Genomic DNA, 27,373 nt, shown 5'->3' with positions numbered 1-27,373 from the left:
CCAGTGCTTGCAAATGCACAGTCGGTTACCATATTAACACATGAAAATAATTAGTATATGTTATCTAACATTTGGCTGCCAAACACATCTAAGCAAATTGCAAAATGGAACAAGCAGCTGTTAAAAAGGACTGACCAGCTGCAGGGATGAGTGTACTTCCAGTTCAAATGTGACCTAGAGGTTGCTCCTGACCATAAACAAGCGAGAGGTTGCGTGGGGTCAGCGCTACCATCAAGTGCGTTTGATTTTGAATGGAACCAGATTTACGGGGCTCGACGCACCACTTTCTCTCACACAACCGTACAGTATTGCTGCATTGTATGGACGACAGCGAAGAAAAACCGGGGGCAATAATCAGGCAAGACGCTCTTAAACGCCACAGAGGATGGTGGGTACGTAATTTACTTGCTAACATTTGCTCCAACCCCATTCATACGTGACCTCTTTTCGATTCCGCGGCAGCTTGCCACAATGCATGTCCTGACATTTGTTAATGGACAGCATTACACACTAAAAAGCCAAGCTCATCACGGTTCACGATCGGCGTAAAGTCTATTTACACACGTCATTTGGTCGAGTGGATTTCATAATTTGTCACCGGTCACGTAACGTGCACTACTTCCTGCTGTATGGCTGGCTGTAGTAACGTGTCGGACGCGTAACCGAATGACACGGGGAGCCAGCTACATCTGCGCCGCAAATGTCTCGGGATGTGTTATTGTATTAAAGACTATAATTAATTGCAAACATACCAAGTCCTTTGGGATTGTTTTAGCTCATTAAAACAAAGAGATGCAATTATGAATGCATTACATAAGCGTTTTCCCACCGCCAGACACACCTCTGGCTATGATTTAGCATGTTAACTGCGTTAACAACCAACAAATAAGGATAAGGTGACAGGCAGATTATCTTTCCAACTTGGATTACCTGCTCATATTGTCACACCCATCCGACCAAAATATGACGCCTAAATATAATGCATGTTGTAGGCTACGCTTATTCACTCCACATAGTGAAATGCGGAGCTTGAATTTTTCGATCAGAAACTCGCTGTTAGACCCGCGATATTCGCCACATTGTAATCGCAACGTCGGCGTCTCAAAGCGTAGAAACATTTGTTATAACTTTCGCTCTGAATTGGAATTTATGGAATAGCGGGTATTTACAGCACAATCGCAACGAGTTGTCGGTCTTGGTAGTTGCGGGCTCGATGACGGGCTAGTCCACACAGGATAGGGGACAGAAAGACAATGTAGTACTTGCAAGCGAGCATTTGCTAACCAGCTTTGCAGTCCAAAATAGTTAAGTGGGAGTGTTGCAATACCTCGTTTCTCGACCGAGCTGAACCTGGACAGGTTTCCAAAAGTATCTAGTCAGCTACGTAGAAAACTGGCTAAGCAGCAGCACAAAACGGAAAAGAAAGGAACATTCACTGGCGTCTGTGTGAGAGCCGAGGCGACACCTTCAGCCGGTATTCAATTGGGCAAGCCCTAACTCATTTTCACTGCAAATCCGAACTCCCGAGTGTTGATCGAATTCCTGGCAATACGGTCAGCCTTTCCGAGATGGGCATCGCGAACTCGTTGAATCTCCAGCAAACCAAACGGAAAACTAACGTTACACGCCACTTTGGTTTTACATGCTATGTACTGCAGCCATTATAAACCTCAAAATTGTTCTCATTTAGCCAGCCAGCTGCAACAGCTTCGATGCTCAGAACTGAGCTGCTGGTTCACTAGCTAGCATGCTAGCTCACCTTCTGTGAAACCAAGAGGGGAAAAAAAATCACTGAGCATACCACATGCGTCCAGATCGACCCCAGATATAGTTGAAATTCAGCAGTAAAATCAGACATCAATCCTTACCTCCAAAGTCAATATAAAATATCCCAGGTGAACAATGTAAATAATTTAAAACAGTATTTCTCCTGCTGATGATTTATCCGCTCGCTTCCTCCCTGCCGCAGCCGCTGGTAGCTAGCTAATTCGCCTATTCTTTTTTTTCCAGATCCCTGGCACGAACGCACCGGAAGCTACGCCCTAGCTCTTCCCCGCCTCCAAGTGCCTGCACGAAACACGTTTGGAATTGTAGCGAGCGGCAGCTAGCAGGGCCAATCACGCAGCTGTACGACGCAGCACATCCAACCCTTGAAAACGAAAGGCGGGTGTGGAAATATCGGGAGAGCGACCATAGTGGAGTCAGCGTCCGTGTGAAACGCTAATGAGCGGATGATGTCCTCTCTTCCACTCGATCAGGAGCCGTGTCAAGCTGGCTCTTAGGGCTGTTGGATCGGCACGACAGGGATTTATATTATTAGGCTCATTTTGTGTACTTTGTAAATAGCATTAATGAGTTTACTTGCTCATGGACTGACTACAACGCATGCGTGCCATGTAATCATCGCATGAGCGGTGGAGTAAATGTGTTGTACACACATGTCAAGGTAGTGATGTTTAAGCCACGTCGTAAACAACCATTGACCTGTCCGTTGCCTGTAATTAGCCGTTTTTGTCCATACTCTGTCCCCAAGCAAACGTGTGAGCCTTCTGACCCCTACTTTCGATGCATGTTTCAACTCGTCTTGCATATTTGACCAACACTAGTTGAAGCATGCACGCTGCTGCATTTTTACTGGTGAAACTTCGCTTCAAAATGCAGCGCCTTTGCCTTCTAAAAACACAAAGCGAAACATATAAAGGCTCCATACAAAAAAAACTAAATTATTTGTTTCTGTGGAAAGTCACGTGTGCAAAAAAAACCAGACAGGTAGTGACGCATTGCTGTATAACTCTGGCAGGTGTATAAAACGTGTGTAAACCAATTTAGAAAAGTGACTCACTGAAAGTATTGCGCTCTCGTAGCCTGACAGATTTTTACCCAAATTAGGAAATCGTGGGAAAGAGTAAACTGCCTTTACATTTTTCAACTTGGAATTCCAGACAAAAAATAAAGTAACGTTGCATGCATGCAAGCCAGCCAAACAGACTGTACTTACTCAGTTGAGGCGAAGAAAAATAGGTGAATCCATGCATTTGTTTCTACATTTGATATTCTTTAAGCCAATGAATAAAGCCATAAAATGGTTTCACTTGAGAAAACACGGCTGTGTCATATGTGCACAAATGCCCTGAAATGGTTGGTTTTTCTAGCATATGTCTTTCAATTGTTTGTTCTGGACTCTACCCCCACTCCATCTATTAGATTTAAGATTTCCATTGATAAGTAGCCATCAGCCATGTGCTTATATCCTTCAAAGTAATACAATTCCAAACATAGATTATACAGTCAGGCCCGTAAATATTTGACACAATGTTTTGACTTTGTGAATATCTATGGACCTGACTGTATGTTTGTGAACGTATTTAGTACAAAAATGAATAATATATATTTGTTTTAAATATAATCTGTGCCCCAGGCCCTTCCAGTGTTTAGAAGCAAGCAGCCATGAAAAATGTCCCGTATGAAAATACATATATACATGTAGTTTGCGTAATTATATGTATGAAATGAAATTGATTGGCAGTTCAGTTCGTTGATTGTGTCAGTTGTGGTTGCAAAACAACAGTTTCAGCAATTTGTTCATACTGTGATTATATATCTGTAATTATTTCGCAATGTTCTGCATTTGAAAATGATTCATCACTGCACGTGACACGTTGCTTTTTGCCGCTCACGGGTTATTCATGCGCTGAGATGATTATTCATGTTTGCGCAGAAACTTGCTGTGACCCGTTTCCATGCCGTATTCCATGTTTGCCACGAGGTGGGGCTATTTTTATTGTTATTGACACATTTTTTTAAATGTCTTATTAGTTCAGAATGCGATTACAATGAATATATGAGGCAGTTACGCATGAGTTTGTGTGCCGACATATCTGAATTGCTATCCAAGCCTAGCCCATGTGCATTAAACGGCAAGCCTAAATAGAAATGAGCGTATGGAAACTTAGTTTATTGCCAAACTAGTAGAATCTGTCAGTTGGGTGTCCTCGTCCAGACCTCAGGGAGCACAAGGAAAATAACTGGCAGAAACCGCTGCAAGCATCCTCATGTCACCATTAATTTTCAACCAGTCATTCAGAAATAAGACCAAACAATGATGTGATGGTGTAATGGGGAGAAATGTGGCGGCCTGTAGCGTAGTGGTTAAGGTAAATGACTGGTTCTAGTCCCAGTGTAGCCACAATAAGATCCACACAGCCATTGGGCCCTTGAGCAAGGCCCTTAACCCTGCTTCGCTCCAGGGGAGGATTGCCTCCTGCTTAGTCTAATCAATTGTACGTCACTCTGCCAAATATTGCCAAATGCCAATAATGAAATGTATTGTAAAAGGATTTGAGTTACTCCTCCAGTGGGGCTGAAACTGATTCAGTAGCACTTTGGGAAGCCCCATCTCAGAAGGGTCCAGTAATTTTCCGCGCACTATCAATGTTTCTTCTGCTTGTAAACATGTCTTGTGTAAGTCAGTACGTTGCTGACACAATTTGCTGCTTGGTAGTGCAGCTTTAGTGCCCCTGAAACTGAACGAGAACAGCATTTTCAATCAATACTGAAAACTGTTGGTTAATACAGACCCTTGGGAAAAGTAAATGTCATGCTTAATTCATGTTTTTGTCCATTATTAATTCATGTTAACAAATCCATTAGTTTATGCCAATTCATGAAACTTATTGTAAAGCGTGACCGTTTCAATATCATAACCCTCACAGGCCAGTAAGTAATGACACTGTAGCCTGAGAGAGCAGAGACAGGTCAGTGTGAGCAGAGACCAGTGAGAGCAGAGACCAGTGAGAGCAGAGACAGGCCAGTGAGAGCAGAGACCAGTGAGAGCAGAGACCAGTGAGAGCAGAGACCAGTGAGAGCAGAGACCAGTGAGAGCAGAGACAGGCCAGTGAGAGCAGAGACAGGCCAGTGAGAGCAGAGACAGGTCAGTGTGAGCAGAGACAGGTCAGTGTGAGCAGAGACCAGTGAGAGCAGAGACAGGCCAGTGAGAGCAGAGACCAGTGAGAGCAGAGACAGGCCAGTGAGAGCAGAGACAGGTCAGTGAGAGCAGAGACAGGTCAGTGTGAGCAGAGACCAGTGAGAGCAGAGACAGGCCAGTGAGAGCAGAGACAGGCCAGTGAGAGCAGAGACAGGTCAGTGTGAGCAGAGACAGGTCAGTGTGAGCAGAGACCAGTGAGAGCAGAGACAGACCAGTGAGAGCAGAGGCCAGTGAGAGCAGAGACAGGCCAGTGAGAGCAGAGACAGGCCAGTACATGCACACATGTTTCACTCCTTTGCCTCACAGCCAAGGAGAATGTGCTCGATCACATGGGCTGGCCAAGCTCATTCACACAGCCAGGAGCTACCCATTCTTCATTTCTGTTATGTGTGTGCGTGTGTGTGTGTGTGCGTGTGTGTGTGTGCACGTGCGTGTGTATGTGTGTGTGTGTGCATGTGCGCGTGTGTGCGTGTGTGTGTGTGTGCACGTGCGTGTGTATGTGTCTGTGTGCATGTGCGTGCATGCGTGCGTGTGTGTCTGTGTGCATGTGCGTGTGTGTGCGTCTGTCTGTGTTTGTGCAAGTGTGAGAGAGAAATAGAAATGCTTCCATTGATAGTTCACAGGACCCATATACTGTACATTTCTTGTGATTCATCAGTATTATTCTTGTATACACTCAGTGAGCACTTTATTAGGTATTTATTAGACTTATTTTGTAGGCTTCTGCTGCTGTAGCCTATCCACTAAGAGTTATGATGTGTTGTGTGTTCAGAGATGCTCTTCTGCATACAGTCAGTGGTCTGTTGTGGTTATTTGCATTACTGTCACTGTCTCACGTTTACACATGCCTCACTGAGAGAAACCAGCTCTAATAGGATGTTTGCATTGTGCCTCAAAGATAACGAGCTAGCAGAGGCGTGGGCAGGTGTTCAGCATGGAGAACTAACTCCTGTCACGTTCTTATCTGACCCCAGGGAAGCAAAGGAGATGCTGGATACAGAGAAACCTGAGCTCAGCAGCAGACATCCAAAAGAAAAAACCAGAGGAATCAAAGATGGACCATTCTCCTCTGGCCATTCTCCTCTGACGTCTCTCATTAACAATGCCTTTCTGTCTGCAGAACTGCTGCTCACTGGATTTTATTTTTGTTTTTTACACCATTCTTTGCAATCTCTAGAGACTAGTGTACATGACAATCCAAGGAGATCAGTAGTATGTGAGATACTGAAACCATCCTGTTTGCCACCAACAATCCTTCCACGGTCATTTTTTCCCCATTCTGATGGTTGATGTGAACATTAACTGAAGCTCCTGACCCGTATCTACATGACTGTATGCATTGCACTGCTGCCACAAATTGACTGATTAGATAATCGCATGAATAATTAGGCGTAATAAAGTAATAATGTTCCTAATAAAGTGCTTGGTGAGTGTATCGACTAAAAAATGATAACTCAGCCAATGTTTTGACTTGTTTATCTGATTGTTCATTTGAGTTTTGATGACCCTGCACAACTATGTTGTTTACGTCTAAATACAGATCCACCTAGCTATATCAAATTACCCAAGAATTTAGAATAGAAGACTCATTTACAAGGAGTCATCGTACGCATGAAGTAATATCTATTTCTGAAAGAAAAGAAAAAATACAACAGTGAACCAAATTAGGCGTAGGTAAATCTATGTTATGTGTCAATAAGATAAAGGATCAGTTGATCACTTTTGTTTGTTGTATTTGTAAGGGAATGTGACCATTGGTGAGAAGATGACTGTTTCCCAGCTGCTTGCAGCATCCTAGAGTTGGTTTTTGCCAACTAAATTCCCTGAAAATCTCTGTTTCTGACTGAATAACAGGCCTCTGTTCTGATGATCCATGCTTATCTTGTGTCAGCCAATGAGATGGCAAAAATGTGCCAGCGGACAGAAAAATAAACACTGGCTGACAACTTGCCAACTTTACTCCTTAATTTGACTGAAAAAAGAAAGAATGGCTGTTTTCTTCACAAATACAGTTTGGTCAGGAAGAGGTCAGGAATCAGTGTGCCAAGTTAAAGTGGCAAGTTATGATTGTTAACCATTTCTGTTGTTTCAGGCTCATTACATTACATTAATGGCATTTAGCAGACGCTCTTATCCCGAGCGACGTACAATTGATTAGACTAAGCAGGAGACAATCCTCCCCTAGAGCAATGCAGGGTTAGGGGCCCAACGGCTGTGCGGATCTTATTGTGGCTACACCGGGGATCGAACCACCGACCTTGCAGGTCCCAGTCACGTACCTTAATCACTACGCTACAGGCCGCACATTAGATTATTTTAATTGGTTCTACTCTAAAGTAAAAACTTGAAGATGTCTTTATTCATTGGTCATGGAATGCAATGCCTCAAGCGCAAGGTGTGCCTTACCTTTTTTCATCGATGGCTTCCTCTCGGGTGCCTTTTCCTTCTTGGGAACGTCAAAGGCTTTCTTCATTTGTGCCACTTTCACCGACGGCCCCTGCTCGAACACTCCATCGGGCTTTGCCTCGGTCCGCTTCGCCCGGTCCTGGTGCTGGATCTTCTCGTGCAGCTGAATGGTCTCCTTTATGAGATCGGAGAGGGGCCTGCTTTTGATAACATCCTGGCCCTTTTCCTTCCCCGAAGCGGAGTTCTGGCCAGGCTCGATCGCCATTTTCTTTTCGCTGACGCTCGGCGACAAAGGGTCCGAGTCTCGTTTACGGAGTCTTACTTTTTTATTCTGTCCGTCTTCGGCCCGTGGGTTACGTTCTAACACATTCCCTCCAGTTCCAGGCGGGACTTGGGTGGCCTTTCTGCCAGCGTGTGGACTCACAGCTGATGGAGGATTTTCTACTTTATCACTCTTCTCTGTTGAGGATACTGAAGGCAAGGTGCCCAGGGGACTTGTTGTGTCTTTTTGAGGATGATCCATAGCCTTCACTGGGAGAGAAGCATCAGCAGTGGTGTGACTGTGTTTTATATCCAAAAGCAATTCTGAGGGTCTCTGTGCTCGCTTGTTTTCTTTGGGGTTCGAGGGGTTTGAAGAAACACCTTCCGCTGTGGAAATGGAGGAAGACGCAGCTGCACCTCCTTGATAATTACTCCCAAGGGCAGGACTGTCTGGACCAGACGGACCTGCCTGGGTCTCCCTGGGGAAGGCCTCTGTTAATGCTGACGATCCACTCTCTATCTCTCCCATTTTGTGCGTGGATGCAGCATAAACTTTTGAGTTCTGAGAATGAGGAATTTCTGTGTTTGAGATGTCAAGCGGTTCAGTTTGATGCTCTTGGAAGACTTTGCTCATTTTTTCTGTCTGCCTCTCTACAGTCTGTTTTTCTTGATGGTCATCATTATTGCTGAGCAAAGGGTCGACTGGGCCGTGTGTACATAAAGAGGCAGGCAGCCCCTTTCCACCAGTGTCACTGCTTCCTAAGCCATCTTTATTCAAATCAGATAGACTCGACTTTGTCGTCTCATTAATAGGATGAGATGGTGACACCTGTCCTGCCATTGGCCCATGTAGAAGGGGATCCGCCCCTTGTCTGTGCTTGCCAGCGACATGCGAATGGCCTTGTGAAATGGCTGCCAGCGCATACTGCGCTATTTTTGAAGGAGCCGGGTTGGTCTCTGTTCTCATTTTCTGCATTCTCAAATCGAAGGCTTCCTTGAACGGATTTTCCGTGTGCGGGGCTTCTGACCTGGGAGAATCGGATGCTTCGATCTTTTTCTCGGGGCTGCCGTCAGTCATGCGTTTGGTGACACCCCCAGTTGCGCCCCTCTGCTTTTCATCGGCGTGCGATGTGGAATTCCAGCTTGATAGCTCACGGCCTTCGTGGTCTGTGGGCGTTAACATGGCCGCTTGTCTCGGCTGGAGTTCTGCTGACGCGTTTACGGAGGGAGGGGCCGTCGAAGGGGCATCAGCAGCGTTCCACAAAGAGTCACCTCGATCGCAGCTCCTTGGCCTCGTCACCTTTGATTCGGGGCCTTTGCGTGTGCCCTGTGCGTCCTCAACGTGAGAACTGAGCTCCTCCGTAGCAGTTATAGTCTCAGTGGTTCTATCATTTTCTTCCACCGTTGTGTCAGTCTCCTCTGGTTTTTTCTTTTGGATGTTTGCTGATGAACATACAACCGGTCTGAGCTCAGGTTTCTCTGTATCCAGCATCTCCTTTGCTTCCCTGGGGTCAGATAAGAACGTGACAGGAGTTAGTTCTCCATGCTGAACACCTGCCCGCGCCTCTGCTAGCTCGTTATCTTCGAGGCACAATGGAAACATCCTATTAGAGCTGGTTTCTCTCAGTGAGGCATGTGTAAACGAAATCGCATCATCAGCGCTTTCCCCTGAGCTCAGACAGTCCAACTCAGATGGGTTCATGGTTATATTTCCTGTGCCATGTTTAGATGTAGTGTTCCTGCTCGTCTTCCCCCCGCCTTGCCCTGTTGCCGTTCCCTGCAGCTGAGACTCCACAACAACTCTCTGCTGGTGTTCGGAGGAAGTAGCTCCATCCAAAACACGACCTTCCACCGAAGAGTGCATTTGTGATATTTTCTGGGTGCCCTCGCCTTCTTCAACAGAAAGATGGTGGACGTCTACATCACAGGAGTGTTCCCTCAGAGCAAACTCCATGGCTAATATATCCTGCTGCAGATTCCAAGCCTCAACTTCAGCTTCAAGAGAATTGTGCAACTGTTTTAATGTTTGGGAATCGTGGGGCACAGGGGCCCCACGTGCTCCTGGAGTGTTGACATCCCGGGTCTTTTCCTGTGAGGAGTAGCAGGGCCAGGCCTCATCCTTCTCTTTCAGGTGTTTGACGGTAAATCCAGTAGCTTCCTGCATCTCATCGGGAGAAGTGCAGCTCTCCCCTCCGGCGGACTCTGATATCGCACAGGGTGACTCACCGAGGTGTCCTCCTCCTGTCGGTACCTTAGCGCTTCCATCTTCAAAGGTGACGGTTTCCGGCGACGGGTTCATCCAGGACACTTCATCTTCGTCGTCCACGTGGATCGCACGCTGAGGACCGGTTCCTTCCCGAGCCTCCTCCTCTTCCTCAGGCAGCTCAAACCCCTCCTGGCCCAGCTCCACAGAGTGCTCCCCTGCACAGTATAAAGTGCCGACTCCTTCCGTGACCGGGTGAGAAGTCGTGTCCGCAACCCCCCCTGTGTCAGACCTTGGGTCAGCGCCTGGGTTCTCCTGCTGGTAAGAAGCTGCACTCCTGAATAGTCCTTCCATCTTGCTCCGGGCCTTCTCCCTGAAGTCTGCTGTAGCAGTCCCTTCTTTGTTCGCGGTGTGTGCTGAGTGCGGGTGCCGGCTGAACTCCCCGCTCCGTGAGAGACACCGCCTCACCCCCGGCTGCCGTTGAGTCAGAGCACCCGCCCCGCCTCCTCCTCCTCCTCCGTCTCCTCCCTCGCTCGCCCCCCGGGCGGCGGGGGGGCCGTCTCCTCCTCCGCCATCGTTCCCGTCCCTCTCCGGTGCAGGTGCCGCCGGCTGCCCTTCTGGGCCGGCCTCCAAGTCTGCGGCGCCTGTTTCCTCCGGATCCCCCCCCCCGGCCCTGCCGGCCTCTTCACCCCGGCCCCCGCCCGCCGCGGCTTCCCCGGTACCGACCGAGCCGAGACCCTGTCCCGCCGCACCGCCGGCCGCCCCCGGAGTCCCCTCTCCCAGGTCCTTGTCTTGCTTTTGCCCCATTGTAGCCTGTGGAAACAGAGATCGGGGGGATTGCGTTACCCTTGACAGTGAAGCCGCAGGCTCCTCATGATGCTATGAGTCTGGCATGCCAGGCCGGCGGTGTTTATCTGACACAGAACCCTGCACCCTGTTCTCCCACGACTCCTTCTCTTTCTCTGTCTCTCTTGTCTCTCTCTCTTTCACTCTCTCTCTTTCTCTCTCCTTGTCTCTTCTCTCTCTTTTTCCCTCCCTCCCCCCACACTTTTTGTTTGTAATTCAAAGCTGTCACAGTATGTGGCTAAACTCAGTCAGGAAGTGGCGAGTGAGCAACAGGTTAATCATCAGGTACAAAGAGAGAACCCGGGGGCTTCTGGTGAATAACACCTACCGATTGTTCTTCAGCGGTAGCTTATCAAGATTTGGAACTCGTTGGGATTGAGAATTGGCACCGTCTTGGCTGTTTATATTGTTTTCTATTTTGTCCCTGTGAACGTGGAAGCACAGAAAACCTCCCAAACGTCTAGTTGGTCTTTCAGATAGCCCTCCTGTGACCATGTCTCAAACCAAAAAGCTGTTGTATTTGCCTGCTAAAGACCACCACGGAATCGGGCCTTAATTGGAATCACAAGGTTTTGCTCAGAGCAGTTTTGCTTGAGTTTCCCTTTTGGAGCTGAACTGATTTGGAGATTTATTACTGGCTTTAAGTGCTAATGTGAGGGTCATGGGGAAGCCCCATGAAGTTAGATATGAGCTACAGTGACATTTACAATTATTTCCCACAAAGGATGATATATCACTGTGCAAGGTGGGTTTATTTATTTATTACATTTAATGGAGGACAAACCTTTGGCTCTTTGATTACTTATCTTAATTCACATCATGTCTCACGTGCCACGTTCTGCATTTTCTATCACTACTGTACTATGAATGGCCTTATAAATGATATTATATTGACATTCTGCTTCATCCAATTCAGTAGAATTTCCACGCTTGTGCCTAGAAAGGAGAAAGGTACTCGACAACACATTTCACACTTTAAATGGGATTCCAAGTTACATTTACACAATTTGGACAGAAATGGAAAAAATGGATGGATTGGATTTTATGCTCAGGTAAGAATCTTGCCAAGTCAGGGCTGATTTACAGAACAATAAAAAGTCCCAGCAACCATGTAATTCACACTTTGAAATGGCGTCTGCAAATAAAATGAGAAGAATGATTTAATATTAAACATATATGTGATACTGCTCTAAAGTAATCTTATAGGTTTAAAAAGGTCAGGAAAGTCTTGAATGAATAACTGCTGAAACTCCACTACATCATGCGCTTATGAAATATTATCTCTAACTGCATGTCTCCATAAATTACATCATGTCTAATTTAATCCAGCTTTTACACAAACATTGTGATTTTGTCCAGTGTTATTCTCATGTCTCTTCTTGGCTCGAACCCCGAACCATCTTGTCACTGAACAAGCCCGGAGCACGATGACATCATCTCTCCCTTTTCTGACTGTCCGTGTCTGGACAGCTGTGCCGGGTTACTGTAGATGTTTCTAACAGTGCTGTCGGTGTGTATCTATCCAGAAATAACATTTCTTCTCATAAATCATACACCTACTGACACGTTGGTTCATGCAGAATGTGGTGGGATTTCCATCATTTAGGTTAAGGTATCACCGCATCTGTCTCCTGTGTATCTGAACCAGGGGTGCACAACAAGGGTCGATCCGTTTCACGATTTTATGGAAACTTCCGGTCATACTCAATCATATCTGATATTTGTATGAGTATCGGCTACAGCTGCAGACTGCAAGTGTATCCTAATGACTTTACTGTGCCTTGAGCCAGGGTAATTCATAGAGCTGCCAGCAATTGGTTGGAACAGAAAGCAGTACAAATACTGGCCCTCGAGGACCGGTGTTGTGCACCCCTAATCTAAACTCTGCAGATTCCTCTGCAGTTCCCAGCGATGCGAGGGAACCAGCACAATAAGAACAGTCAATTGAACAACAGCGTGTTTCCTGTTAAAGGCCCTCAATGTGTCATCCTCCCGGGTGCTTCCTTATCATGTGATGGCGCGAAGCGTTCGCCAGTGACGTACGTTTCCCGGAGAGAAGTTAGCCACGTCCTGGAGCCAGGCCAAGTTAAAATTAAACACATACACACATACACACGGATGGGGAGGAATAGAGGTTCAGAAAGCAAAAGTCATTCCCAGGATTTTGGTCTCGATCAATGGAGTTGCTAATTGGCACAACTCTTCGGAGGTAGAACTAATGAGTGAAATCAGCTGGGTTCGTCGGTGGAAGAAACACACAGCAGGACCTTTACTTTCTGATCCCTGGCCTGCCCATTTTTGCACACACGAGCTGAGAATAATAATAGCGCAATATTCAGATCTCTTCACTGCTGCTTGGACAAAATGTGATGTTCAGTTCACAGTGACAGCAGTACGCATATGTACACACATAAACAGGCAGTTTGCGGAGGTAAAAAGTCCTGCCTCTGGATGGACGACTGCAGAAGACCCGAGAGTTCATTTCACACACGATCGCTGGAGCAGCCAGACGGAATGGGAAAGCAGACCAGCTGTCTGCTAACTCCTCCCGACCTGAGGAAGCATTGTAACAGACAGTGGTGTCGTCAGGCTGTAGCCCCCTCACTTTCAGTAATAGACGGGAAAGAATCATAAAATCGGTTAAAATCCATGTAGGCCAGCATCAGTGTCAATACGAGTTTCTCGTCTCCCTGCCCTGATCAGGTGAGAGGAAAAGGTTATTAAACCTCCATTAATGCTGCCCTGAAAATTACATTTGCTTCTAGCTCACGCTGCAATCGACATTTTAACATTTATACTATCTACAGTGGCCCATAGTTATGTGTAGGCTGTAGTTTCCAGGGTCAATTTAAACCTTGGGTTTTAATGGGAAGGGTCATACATGGCCGTAAAATGTTTAGATGTTATGACACGCTCACATCCAACCAAAAAACACTTCCTGGGTTTAATTTGCAGTAGTAATTTTCATTAATAGAGTCAGCACTTGTCCACCTACAAGCCTACAAGTTTGTACGACCCGATTCCGCGAACGATTCTCACGTACGACACGGGGGGTGGGCTTCCCCCCTGTGCGAGTCCCTCCGTAACCAAACTCTCGATAAACTTTTGCGCTCGTTCCCAGGTTCAGAGGAGCCTGCAGCCGTTTTGCAGGCCGGAGCGTTTCCACCTCGCTCACAACCGGCCCATTGTCCTCCGCGCGGACCTCGCTTAAGGCAAATCACTTGATCGCCTTGTGCCTCAGTGCCCCGCACGCAAAAACATCCAGAGAGGCTGAGAGACATCCAGCGAGGCTGAGAGACATCCACAGAGAGAAATCTGCCAGCGAGAGCTCTTGTACGGTACCGGGATGCTGACACCGTCCTCTCCTGGAAATCTCCCCACCACCACCACCACCCCCCCTCCAAAGATTCCCGCAAAACGCAACTGAACGCCGAGCAGACCCGGAAGCCCAATTCATCCCTGCGATGAATCCATCGCGATGGACGGACGCCGCGGTTTTCTCCTGTCTGCTTTGCAGAAGCGGGCACTTACCAGTTAGTGTCGATCCTGAAGTCTGCTGATCCCAGGACTGTAGAGCCCTTGTGTCGGTGAGACTGTCCTCCCTCCTCTGACCCGGCGATGCAAGGCTTATATGCCTCCGCTCTCATCCCTGTCCTGTGATGTCACACGTCATTTGCTTAATATAATAAGTGTCTCTGAGCCTGAGTTTTACAATTAGAGCCAAGCTACTCACTCTCTCCCCCCCCCCCAAACACAGGAGGCTCCATCCTTAACCAGAGTTGAGAGATAGTGAATGGTTGGAATTTATATAGCGCCTTTAACCAAAGTGCTGTACAATTGATGCTTCTCATTCCCCCATTCATACACACACTCACACACCAATGGCGATTGGCTGTCATGCAAGGCACCGAGACCAGCTCGTTGGGAGCATTTGGGGGTTAGGTGTCTTGCTCAGGGACACTTCGACACACCCAGGGTGGAATCGAACCAGCAACCCTCCGACTGCCAGATGACTGCTCTTACCGCCTGAGCTAATGTCGCCCCAAACATGCTTCGTCTTCTCTTGAAGGCCAACTGTCAACCATGGTGGTCCAGTTAAAGCACTCACCCCACCTTAGCACATCATCAGTCATTCCTGTGAAATAAATATTATATGAGTAGAATTTGTTTGTTTTTTTTACTCATCCAAAGTCACCATTTTAAGAACAGACGTGCGTGATTTTCGCCAGTCTGGGGCAGTGGTCCAAGATGACAGAAGTTAGTGCCAGAAATACTACCTAAATAGAATGATGACACAACCAGGGATGGGCAAAAATACACTAATTTCTTTACAAAATATCAGCTTTACATCTATCACAGAATAAACCATATAAAAACAGCATATTGCGCAAGACAACAATACAAGAAAATATGCGTTTAAAATACATATCGGCTACTTAAAATACTGCTCATCCCTGCCTATATTTTAAGCATCATAGCGTTGTGAGGCTTTTAAAGTCTCTCAATATTAAAGCCTGATTTAAGGCTTCAGAACAGCTCAAAACCACTGTTCAATCTAAATCTCAGCTCCTCAGAAGCCAATTCCCCTCTGCTGGTACCCAGGAATTGTCTGAAGTCGGCTGCTCTAAGATATTTTAGTTGCTACGCTCCCTGGTCTTGGAACCGGCTTCCAGCTAAGATTAGAAACGCTGATGCACTTTATTCTCCATACAAGGAAAATGGTGGCCTGGTGGCAATGCGACTGAACAAACAGCAGACAGACTAATATTATTTTAACCAGAGAATAATGACTGAACAAAGGCCAAGTACATCTTGTATAATAAAATCTAATTAATAAAATGCATTATTTATGAATTCAGTATTATTCTTGCTAGTTGTATAGAGTCGAGGCTTGGACTATGGAGAGAGAGACAGATCACGATTTCTTTATGTTATATTCAGACACATTAATACCAGAGGGAGATTAATTATACTTAGAAAATTAATTATACTATTAGAAAATGTTCAGGACTTGCTGAAGTACTCAGGCTGGTGCTGTGCATCAGTTTGTACTGTAGCATATCACCCTAAACTCAAACCCTGCCGACTGTGCCTGTGTGATGTCAGTGCAGACACCTCTCGGCGGGAGAGGTGCACCCTGTTAGAGAGAGGTTGGGCTGGTTTACGGACAACAGCAGCAAACAGCAGACCCCGAAGTCGGCCTTGTGCGCGTTCCACGTAGCGAAGGACGTCCATAATCACATTTGACATGTCTCAGGCTCAGCAGATGCTTGGTCAGAGGACGCGCAGACACACAGGACACGCTCTGAATGGCAGCTTTTGTTTCGGGCGTTGTGAATAAGGCGAGTGACTCCCGGCAGTCTGAGGAGAGAGAGAGACGGGTGGCAGAGACAGGGGGCCGGGGGGGGGGGGGGGGTTTGCTCGGCAAATTCTCGATAAGACACCCAGCGCCTGACACCGGCAGGTCAGAGACGCCAGCCGGCTGGCGAGAGCGTATCGGTGGAATGTCTTCTTCCAGCCAACGCTGCTTCTGCACAGCTGCAGTTAGGCCTGGCCAAGTACTTGAGGTGAAGTATTTAAGAGAAGGTGGGGGGGGGGGGGGTGTCAGGGGTGGGTAGGGTCAGTTCGTCCCGTGTGTGTGGCGCAAGGCCCCGATAATGGTAAATGCAGGCCCTGCCAAAACCAGGAACCAGGAGGGCCCGAACACACACATCCCAGCAGAGACACTGGATGTTTTCCTCCTGGGCTCCATGACAACGCTCCAAACAGGATACTTAACCCTTTGTGAAGGTTTTTAAATTTTTTTTTTTTTTTTTTTTTTAAGTCAGTGTCCCATTGCTTTTCCAATTGCCAGTAGTTGTTGTGACATCAGCACTGAAATGTTCAGTTACAGACATACCTAACCATATTTTGCACCTCGAAGGGTTAAGGAAACAGAAGGGAGAGTCAGGGACAGGAAGTCATGGAAAGGTCAAAGGTCACCTGCACCCGTCTCCCGGTGAGAGGGGTCTGACACCTCAGGGAGGCCAAACCCACGCCGTACCCCTCCCCCTGGGCCAAAGCTCTTCATGGCAAACGGCCCAGCAAAATCCACAACCCATCTGGACTTTAAGAGACTTTAAAACTAAAATTTCAAAAGAGGAAAAAAAGGATTTGCCATCTTCTCTGTTTGCCAATGATGAGAGTTTACATTATAATCAATCTTTCCTGTTTTTCCTCTTTCATACTTACGCCCCCAATAACCGTCATCAACCGAAAAACAGGACGTCACCCCCGCCCCTCCCCTCCCCTCCCCTCCCCCGTGCCTCACGCCCTGGACCGCTCCTCGACTCCTCGACTTGGCACAAACATCACCGTGGTCCTGACGGGTCAGAATGTTCTGAATGTCGAAAATGTTTCCCAATAAAACATCGCCCACTCTGCATGGGCAGGTCATAATGTACTGTAGTCTGCCTGGGGGGGAGACAGGGTTGTGTTGTGTTGCAGGGGTGTGTTGTGTTGCAGGGTTGTGTTGTGTTGCAGGGTTGTGTTGTAGGGGTGTGTTGTGTTGCAGGGTTGTGTTGTACGGGTATGTTGTGTTGCAGGGTTGTGTTGTAGGGGTATGTTGTGTTGCAGGGTTGTGTTGTGTTGCAGGGTTGTGTTGTGTTGCAGGGTTGTGTTGTAGGGGTGTGTTGTGTTGCAGGGTTGTGTTGTAGGGGTATGTTGTGTTGCAGGGTTGTGTTGTAGGGGTATGTTGTGTTGCAGGGTTGTGTTGTAGGGGTATGTTGTGTTGCAGGGTTGTGTTGCAGGGTTGTGTTGTGTTGCAGGGGTCTGTTGTGTTGCAGGGTTGTGTTGCAGGGGTATGTTGTGTTGTGTTGCAGGGTTGTGTTGTGTTGCAGGGTTGTGTTGTGTTGCAGGGGTCTGTTGTGTTGCAGGGTTGTGTTGTGTTGCAGGGTTGTGTTGCAGGGGTATGTTGTGTTGTGTTGCAGGGGTGTGTTGTGTTGCAGGGTTGTGTTGTGTTGTGTTGCAGGGGTCTGTTGTGTTGCAGGGTTGTGTTGCAGGGGTATGTTGTGTTGTGTTGCAGGGTTGTGTTGTGTTGCAGGGGTCTGTTGTGTTGCAGGGTTGTGTTGTGTTGCAGGGTTGTGTTGCAGGGGTATGTTGTGTTGTGTTGCAGGGGTGTGTTGTGTTGCAGGGTTGTGTTGTGTTGCAGGGTTGTGTTGCAGGGGTATGTTGTGTTGTGTTGCAGGGTTGTGTTGTGTTGCAGGGGTCTGTTGTGTTGCAGGGTTGTGTTGTGTTGCAGGGTTGTGTTGCAGGGGTATGTTGTGTTGTGTTGCAGGGGTGTGTTGTGTTGCAGGGTTGTGTTGTGTTGCAGGGGTGTGTTGCAGGGGTGTGTTGTGTTGCAGGGTTGTGTTGTGTTGCAGGGTTGTGTTGCAGGGTTGTGTTGTGTTGCAGGGTTGTGTTGTGTTGCAGGGTTGTGTTGCAGGGGTGTGTTGTGTTGCAGGGTTGTGTTGTGTTGCAGGGTTGTGTTGTGTTGCAGGGGTGTGTTGCTGGGGTGTGTTGTGTTGCAGGGTTGTGTTGTGTTGCAGGGTTGTGTTGTGTTGCAGGGTTGTGTTGCAGGGGTGTGTTGTGTTGCAGGGTTGTGTTGTGTTGCAGGGTTGTGTTGCAGGGGTGTGTTGTGTTGCAGGGTTGTGTTGTGTTGCAGGGGTGTGTGTTGCAGGGGTATGTTGTGTTGCAGGGGTGTGTTGCGTTGCAGGGTTGTGTTGTGTTGCAGGGGTATGTTGTGTTGCAGGGGTGTGTTGTGTTGCAGGGGTGTGTTGTGTTGTGAAGGGTAAAGTGTTCCCTCCGTCGCCGTGCGTGTGTGTTTGTCGACACTCGTAGGACCCGACGCCCTTCAGCGGGACCTCTCGGCTGATGTCATGCGACGGGCCCCGTGGCCCCGTGGCCCCGTGGCCAGACGTTACATAACCGGGCTCCAGCAGCCAGAGCGGTGTGCGGCTTGCCAGGGCGGCTCGCGTGTGCTGACGTAACGGCAGGAAGCTGAGCCCGCGTTATGGCCAGCGAACAGAGGTCTGTGTGACAGCACGACACACACGCTGTTCACGAATCTCAGCGTCCGTCACGTCGGGCACGGTCGCAGACGCTTACAAAATGTCTGCCCGGGAGGAGAACAATCACAACACGCAACTCACAGACACTGAAGACGCATCTATTCAACTGTGACCGATGAATGTAAAAACAGGTCCAGCAGGGCACAAGATGACTCCAAATGAGTTTAGAGTATAAAATGTAGTTCATTTGTGAACAAAGTAATCTCCACTTTTTATTGCAAATACAGATTTATGGTAAGCCACACAATATGGGTATCGATAATGTTTATATAAGGTTTTAAATTATACACATTCCGTTCAAAGAAATTGAGTTATGTCGGCGATAGAATGAAAAAGTTTTATTTTCATAATAAACACATACAGTACATTGTTTTAACAAATGTAAAAAAAAGTGCAATATGCATTCAAACTACAGCAAATATACAGTACAAAAAAACAAGTTACTGCATACTTAAATATAAAAAGAAAATGGTAACAAAAACAGTGAAACATCCTGACAAAAAGGGAAGAAAGTCACTATCAGTGTGATCCTTTGAGTTAACTCTGTTCTCTATTCCTGTGAGGACCAACAGATGTGTCGCTGAAGCAGTCCGTCAATTATACACTCAGAGACTGGTCAGGTGTGTACGTATGCTGATGAGTTCAGGAAGAACTCATCTCTCCCTTCCTCTCTCTCTCTCTCTCTCCTCCTCTGTCTCTTTTCTTTCCCAAAAGATGAGATATCCAAGTCTACAACCGGAGGACCCAGTGAGTGGATATCCAAGCAGTTTGAGAAACGCTTGCTCCCAAACCGTCTATTGCAGTTATGTGTGGTGTGCATTTTTCAATGAACTACAACCCCCATGGCTTAAGGAAAGAATACAAATGAAAAAAAAAAAGAAATGAAAAAAAAAAACACAACTTTGGTCTTTTCTGATATTTTAGACAGCACGAAAGAGCTTGGAATTGAAAAACACAATCTGGCAACCTTGGTAGATGTATACACGTAATAAAGGGTTTCGAGATGGAGGACGTTATTTTCCCAACCGGAGGACGCAAGGGAAGGCCAGGACCCTAAACCCCCAACAAACCCTCCTGCCCGAGCCCCTGCCCTGCCCTGCCCTGCCCTGCACTAGCCCTGCCCTGCCCTGCTCCTGAACACCTACCCAACCGTGTGCGCTGTGGCCGCCTTGTTATGGAGAGGAAGTGGCAAGCCCGCTAATGCCAGCAACGAAACATGACCACAAACACACACACACTCACACAGAGCACAGACACGCACAGACATGCACAGACACACACACACACACACACACACACACACAGAGCACAGACACGCACAGACAGACACACACACACACACACACACACACACACACACACAGAGCACAGACACGCACAGACAGACACACACGCACACACACACTCGCACAGAGCACAATGCCTAGGGTCACATGGGTTAAGGCACTTATGTATAAAGATAATACAAAATCAAACGGTCATGAACAGCTTGAGACATGCAGCAGACAGAGCTAAACAGAGTGTTCGCAGTGTGGGGGAAACACTCACTGCACACCACAGGGTGTTTAGGAGACGGGAACAACCCGCACCCCTCTCCCAAACATTCACCTGGCGTACTTCACCACGTTGTTGGGAAATCACACTAGACGGGCGGGGCACAGAATACACGTTTAGAGTGTTTAAGCAGACTCTTCTGATAGGAGGACGAGGCCTTAGCCTCACGGTGACCTCTCTAAACACTACGTCAGTTACGTAAAATGGCTCCCACTCATCCTGTCAATCCCTACACCCGACGACGAGTTGTAAACAGAAGATGAAAATGAGAGAAGCGTCACCTCTCTAACCGCCGTACACTATACAGTATATACATGTGTGACGCTGCGCAGATATATACACACAAACACACAGGATATATTCAGGGGAGATGCCTTCGCCTGTGACTGGAGCCTTCAGCGTATCCACCTTTTAAATATGAGTCAGATTTTGTTAATGGATGCAGCTTGAGCTAATACGCCTTTTTTGCAAAAATCTGATTAGAAGCCAGAGAAGCCAGAGAAATGTGAGTGAGTTAGAGCGCGGTGAGTCAGTCAGCACTCCCAGTGGGGCTCCCAGCTCTGTGAAACCATGGGGTTCTCACAAACACGCCGAACAAAATGATACAAAATGAGACTTGCTAAGATCTGATCAAAATTCAAAGCCTGGTTTCACTGAAGTCTCAGTTCGACAGTAAACCCCCCCGGGCACACGTACACACACACACACAAACAAACACACACACGTGCAAACTGTACACGCAGGTCAATGACACGTGCGTATGCACAAATACATTATTTTGTGCACGAGTTTGATTTGTGTGTGTGCGTTTGTGCGTGTATTTACACACTCACTCACTCACTCACTCACTCACTCACTCACTCACTCACTCACTCACTCACTCACTCACTCACTCACTCACTCACTCACTCACTCACTCACTCACTCACTCACTCACTCACTCACTCACTCACTCACTCACTCACTCACTCACTCACTCACTCACTCACTCACACACACACAGAAGATTTACAGTTCCATTTAGGAAACGACTGCTTGAAACACCAGCGTGTGTGCACTCAAAATGGATGACTTCTCTACAAATCAGCAGGTAAACAGACACAGTCTCCACCCCTATCCTTTCCTGCTGTATATTGTACATACATAATTAGATACAGGACATATGTATGCACAGTACATGCATACAGCTTACAAGTAAACGTACACACATACATACTGCCCTATAGTACATACTGTGTGTGCATGCATACAGTATACATGCAGTACACAAGTGTGTACTAGCATACTTACATACCGTATCAGTGTGTACAGCGTACACCCGTTCAAACTGATTGTTTACGTACACAAATATTTGTTTTCCATAAATAATTCACAGTAATCATGTAAATACTCTTGTTACACACACATGCGCGCGCACACACACACGCACATGCACGCGCACACTTTGAACTTACACGCCTCTGATACACCAATTTGACTGCATAGAGTATGGTAAAAAATAAAATCAATGGCAGAATAGCATTAGGCTGTATACAAAACAGACTTGCATATTATGTACTAATTCATTCAAATAAATAAAAAAAAACTATATAAATAAATTTGGTTGAATACAGTTGGAATGACATGAAAGAACAAGGAGACGTGGAGTGAGGTTTGAGGAAGCGATGGGGTGGGGGGGGGCGCTGTAGGCATTTGGCGGCACTTATGACATCATAGATGGGAGAAAGCGCGCGTCTTTTTCCGAAATGTCAGCAGTCGGACATTTTAAGATCCCGTGTAAACATTGGCGAGAAGACAAACAGAGATAAGACTTTGTCCCAATACCAAAAAAAACCCCACAAGCTTTGAACTACAACACTGTGGTTCGAATGCGTCCAATCCTACCAAATAGCTGCGATGTTGTAAAGACCCGAATACGGGCTGACACGTGAGCCCCCTGGTTTCTCTACACAACCGAGGTGCCAAACAAGGTCTTCACTGCACCACTGCCTGGTCCTCACCAGCGATGACAGGAAAAGCTTTTCAAAAGAGCTCTTCAGGACTGAATCGGACCCCCCAGTCAGACCGTCAGAACACAGCAGAGTGACCGGATGTAGAACTGGAGAACCTTCCAATGCCTTACAGTCATCAATTGTACTACAGATTAGGAGTGTCAGAATAGACTGAAATTGACTTTTATAATACAGCTAATATCAAAGGTAATACACCCTCTGGTCAATGTCAAATGTTTTGTGTTACCTACGTGGTTTTTGTACAGGAACGGTTAGAAAGAGGGTCCTAAGTCTTTTCCAGAAGCATCATTTCATTTGACCACGCGTGAAAATGGCCGGTCACCTAACTCAGTGGGCGCGCCACGTTTCTATGACAACTATGATAACCAATAAGCTGTGGTCGCTGCGCTGAAGGGAACAGGGAGATCTCAATGCCTGTACTCCTGAAAGTCACTGAATACGAACGTTAAGATGAGCAATACAAACGTGACACGGTGCCAAACCTCATCACCCTTTCGTCTAGAAGACGATACGGGTGGTGTGATCACCCCCGGGCAGCACATTCACTGAATTGAGAGAAGCCAGGTCAGGAGAACTCGGGGGAGGGTTACGGTTTGTCGATCCAACACCAACAAAGAAATACAGATTGTACTGAGGTGATGAAGAGGAGGAGAATGAAAGCAGGTAGTACTAATAATACATCCGTCTGCATTCCACAGGCAGAAAGGCCGGGACTCGGAAAGTAAAAGTCCTGCCCATGTGTCTCTTCCACCCACGAGCCAGCTTATTTCAGTAATTAGTTCTGCTCCCCGGCGGAAGAATTGGGACTTTTACTTTCTGAACCTGGACTTTCCACCTCTGTTGCTTTCTGTGTCACTTTGGCCACTGGGCCAAATGATCCAGTGTAGCTGATTTACAGTCTGGAGTCTCTGCTGCACGCCCTCGTACCGGAGTCCAGGAGTCACACACGGTTGATTAAAGTGACACTGGACCGGTCTGCACACCACTCACTACCTATTCAGGCCAACTACTTCTTTCTGCCAACAGCAGGAAAAAAAAAAAAAAAGTCCAAAAATGGCACCCGTGCCAAACGTTGCAGTGAAATCTCACGAGGTAGAATGGTCCTGGAGTTTCTGCAGAGATGGAGCAGGGGATCATGGGAGCAGAGGAGAAGCAGCCTGGGAGCTTTGAGGATGTGTCGGCATGGCGACGGCACAACACAAGACTACCATTGAATACTACCGTTCGCCCTCGCCCACTGCGTGAACGGAGAAAGGGCGGTGTGTGGGGGAAAACAATAACTGCCACCCTAACCCCTCAGACATGGAAGAGGTTGGAAGTCAGGCTACCTAGATACTCTAGGAAGAGGAAGGCGTTGGCCACTTTGTTTTAAGGAAAATAAATAAATACTCAAAATGTGAGGCAACTTCATATCCCTCCTGCGCTAAATGGCTTTGACAGTGTATCGAGAATGTCCCTAAATGTCATGGTTCATCAACTGAAAGGCCGCCGGGGATTGTACGGCTTCCTTGAAGACACCCATCTAGTCCCTCTGTTATCATTTAATTTAGTCAATTTTGTCCCGGTAAAGATCTTTTTTTCCCCCCCCCCGTTTATTGTTTCCAAATATAAGGATATATTCGAAAGTTTGAAACTTGATTGAAATGTATCTGAAAAACAACTCAGGATAAACACATTGCATGATTTCACACGAGTTACACCAACAACTAATTCAGGACCAGAAAGTCCCGCGCTTTCATGCCCAGACTATAGACGATACAGTGACAGACATTTCGTGTGCCGTTGGTCATCGTTTCCCATATTTCCAGAAAAGGAAACGTTTTTTTTTTTTTTTTCTCCTCCCCGAATCTGAAACATCGACCTTCAAAATGAAGAAGAAAATCTTTACGCCGATCAAAATTGACTAAATCAAACGACCTCCGTCGGTACTTCGAGAACGATATCGACTCTTTCTCGAGCTTCCCTGGAGGGACTTCTTTCTAAGCCTTCAGGGACCTGCTGACCTTATTCGAGCGTTATTTCCAAGAGCTGTCGCTGAGATGTCGCTCCTCAGGAATCGATGCACCGGAGACCGTTCCAGTCAGTAGTGTTGGCCTCCGAACCCGGCAGGATTCCGGAACCCTGGCACGGCCGAGCGGCTCTGAGCAGTTCCGCACCCTGAACCGAAAAACGCCCCAGCGCTCCCAGTCCTCTCTGAAGACCCCCATGACGGTGGGGGGGCGCGGTTTCCGGGCCCCCTGCGAGGAGGAGGAGGAGGAGGAGGAGGAGGAGGAGGCCAGCGAGACAGAGGTGACGGACGAAGACCACAGTCTGAGGGTTTTGAGCACGTCTCCCGTGGCAACCCGTCCACTGCCGAGGACATCCAAACTGCCAGAGGACTACAGGATTACGCAATACTGCTCATGAATGGACTACATTTCCCAAGTCAGAAAACAAAAAAATGTCGTACCTGAAAATCAGGGGAGGGAAATAAATAATCCGGATTAAGCGTCAATAAAAATGTCTGGTCTTGACAGGATGGGGGGGGGGGGGGGGGGGGGTGATCTCAGGGAAATACTGTTCTTTTTCTCTAAGTTCTGCAGGAAGCAGGTTTATGGTTAGAAACGTGTGGATTCTTCGCTGACGGGGCAGCGAGATGAAGGAAGGAGGGAGGGGGGGAGCGAACACCCTTTCATCGGCTACGAGCGCGCCTTTCACGAGAGACTCACCTGCACACACATTCATTGAGCTTCATGCAAGAAAAGCCTGGGACCAGAAACCACCTATCAATAAGATTTGGATTTTTTTTTTTTCTTCTTCTTCTTCTTTTTCTTCTTCTTAAATATGATGTGGAAGTATATTAATATATATTTATAATATTTAAATGTATATATATTTATATACACGTTTATTACATTTTTTTTCTTTTCTTTTTTTTCGTGCTGACGGGATTGTCCCCTGCCTCTCCGCCACTCTAGGCCCCGGCGGGTCAGCTCCGGGGGCCCTGGAACAGGGGGCTGGCGGCGGGGTGGCCCCTGAGGGCCGGGGCCCCGGGGAGCTGCCACTCGCGGGCCCCGTCGGGCTCCGGGGAGGCGAGCAGGAGGCGCGCGGGCGGGGCGGAGCAGCAGGAGCTCAGGTCCTCGGAGGAGAAGGTGAGGCAGCCCAGCTTGGCCAGCGAGTTGGAGCGCTTGAGGCGGGAGGGCACGGTGAGGCCGGCCAGCCGCATGCGGGCCTCGATCTCCTGCGCGCGCTGGCGCACCAGGCCGGGCTTCCCGCGCACGCTGCGCAGACTGTCGCTGCTGGAGCTGCGCGTCAGGGCGGGGCCGGGCGGCGAGGAGGCCGGCGTCAGGGCCACGCTCTTCAGGAGCTCGTGGGTGAGCGGGGGCCGGGCGGCCGGGAGGGCGGGCGGGGCCAGGGGCCCGCCGCAGTCCACCTCCATGTCCTCCACCGGGCCCCCCGGCCCGTCCTCCGCCGCCTCGGGGCCCGTGTCCATCTGCTCGGGGCCCCCGGCCGGGGAGAGGCCGGAGAGCTTCTCCAGCGTCTCGGTGCGCTTGCGGACGAGCCCCGCCCGCTGCAGCTGCATGAGGGACTCCTGCTGCGGGGTGAGGAAGCCCTGGGGGGAGCCCGGCTTCTGCAGGGCCTTCCCCTCCCCTCCCTCCTCCTCCTCCTCCTCCTGCTCTTCCTCGCTCATGCCGTCAGCCTCCGGGCCGCAGGGCGGGTCCTGGGGCCGGGGCGGGCCCTCGCAGCTCATGGGCGAGGTCAGGCGTTGGCGGCACGCCTCCGTGTGGGCGTTGGCGGTGAGAGGCGGGGCCCCACAGGGCCGGGGGAGGGGCCCAGGGCTGGGGGCGGGGCTAGGGCTGGGGGCGGGGACTTCCACGGAGACACCGGGGTGGGCGGGGTTAAGGCGATGATGCTGGGCGCGGTCCACAGCCATTGGCTCACAGCGCTGAAGGCCGCCCGGAGACCGCATGCAGTCCGCGCAGGGCTGGTACGAAGGCTTGAGTTTGTGAGCGCTTTTGATGCCAGCGCTGTCCTGAACAGAAACAAAGAGAGGACAGGACATGTGAAGGGACAATAGGTAAGATTTCTGTGTTAAAACATTGTTGCAAGATCATTGTAAATCCCTTCCTATCACTGAAAAAAGGCTCACTGACATTTTGACTGACCCTCGCACTGTGTTTATAGTCCTTAAATTCAGGTTTCAAAATATACAGTTGACGGACCGACACATTGTACAGCTGTAAAATAATTCAAGCTCATTGGTTGAAAATTGTTTCTTATTGCCACAGCCAATGGCATTTCAACATCAGCGCGTTCACAGATAAGGGGGAAGGATAAACAGTGGTTGTGGTTTGAGGGTGTTTGTTACTGTAATTCCTCTCGACAGTTAGGAGTCTGAAATGACCAATTGTACCTTTAAGAACCTGTGAAGCTTATTCCTACAACCCAATATCTCAATTGGGCAATCTCTAGATCTGGTGGTGGTTTTCGAGCCATGTTAAAACACACCTTCTGGAGGTTGACTTAGCTAAAAGTGTCTGCTAAATGCTTATAATGTAAATACTAATTATAGATTGTCGAAGACTGCCCTTGCATGTAGCAATTTCTCTGAACACTTCCACCAATGCTGAAAATGCAAAAGCACATAAATGCACTTCAAACCCATACCATGTATTAAACAGCTAATATCTAACACAACACTGTATTCTACACAAATGCATGTTTTAAAACTGGAGCCTCGTGCGCTGACAGAATAAACTGTCGTGCCAGTGTTTATAGCAGTGATAATCTGCCAACTGCACACGGTACTAAAAATGTCAAAATATATTGCATCTGCAAATGAAAGGGAGTGGTACCGTGCGTCTAAAGTTTACTTTATGAATAATTTGTGGCCAGTGATTGCAGCAATAACATCAATAGGCTGTCCTAATGCGAGCTTAATAACACCACTACGCTAATGCAGCTCCAGCAGACCGGGTGTGGATTTCCTGCCAGCCTGTTCTCAATTATTTATTAAACCCAACTTTATGCGATCTTACAT

At 48.0% G+C, this 27,373-nt stretch overlaps 2 protein-coding genes across 2 annotated transcripts in view; both read right to left on the bottom strand.

Annotated features, from left to right (window-relative positions):
- Window positions 1-2,027, bottom strand: part of coro1ca (coronin, actin binding protein, 1Ca) — a 56,288-nt gene extending 54,261 nt beyond the window's left edge. The window contains exon 1 of the mRNA XM_061260453.1: window positions 1,869-2,027. The gene's annotated coding sequence lies outside the window, so the exon portion shown is untranslated. The remainder of the gene's footprint in view (window positions 1-1,868) is intronic.
- A 17,083-nt stretch (window positions 2,028-19,110) lies between these two features.
- The window catches only part of ssh1a (slingshot protein phosphatase 1a), a 46,267-nt gene continuing 38,004 nt past the window's right edge, over window positions 19,111-27,373 (bottom strand). The window contains exon 16 of the mRNA XM_061259483.1: window positions 19,111-26,365. Coding sequence (XP_061115467.1) covers window positions 25,322-26,365 — 1,044 coding nt within the window. The 3' untranslated portion in view covers window positions 19,111-25,321. The remainder of the gene's footprint in view (window positions 26,366-27,373) is intronic.

The sequence above is a fragment of the Conger conger genome, chromosome 11 (assembly GCF_963514075.1).
Source record: "Conger conger chromosome 11, fConCon1.1, whole genome shotgun sequence".
Lineage (NCBI taxonomy): Eukaryota > Metazoa > Chordata > Actinopteri > Anguilliformes > Congridae > Conger > Conger conger.
This window is presented reverse-complemented; position numbering and strand designations above follow the sequence as displayed.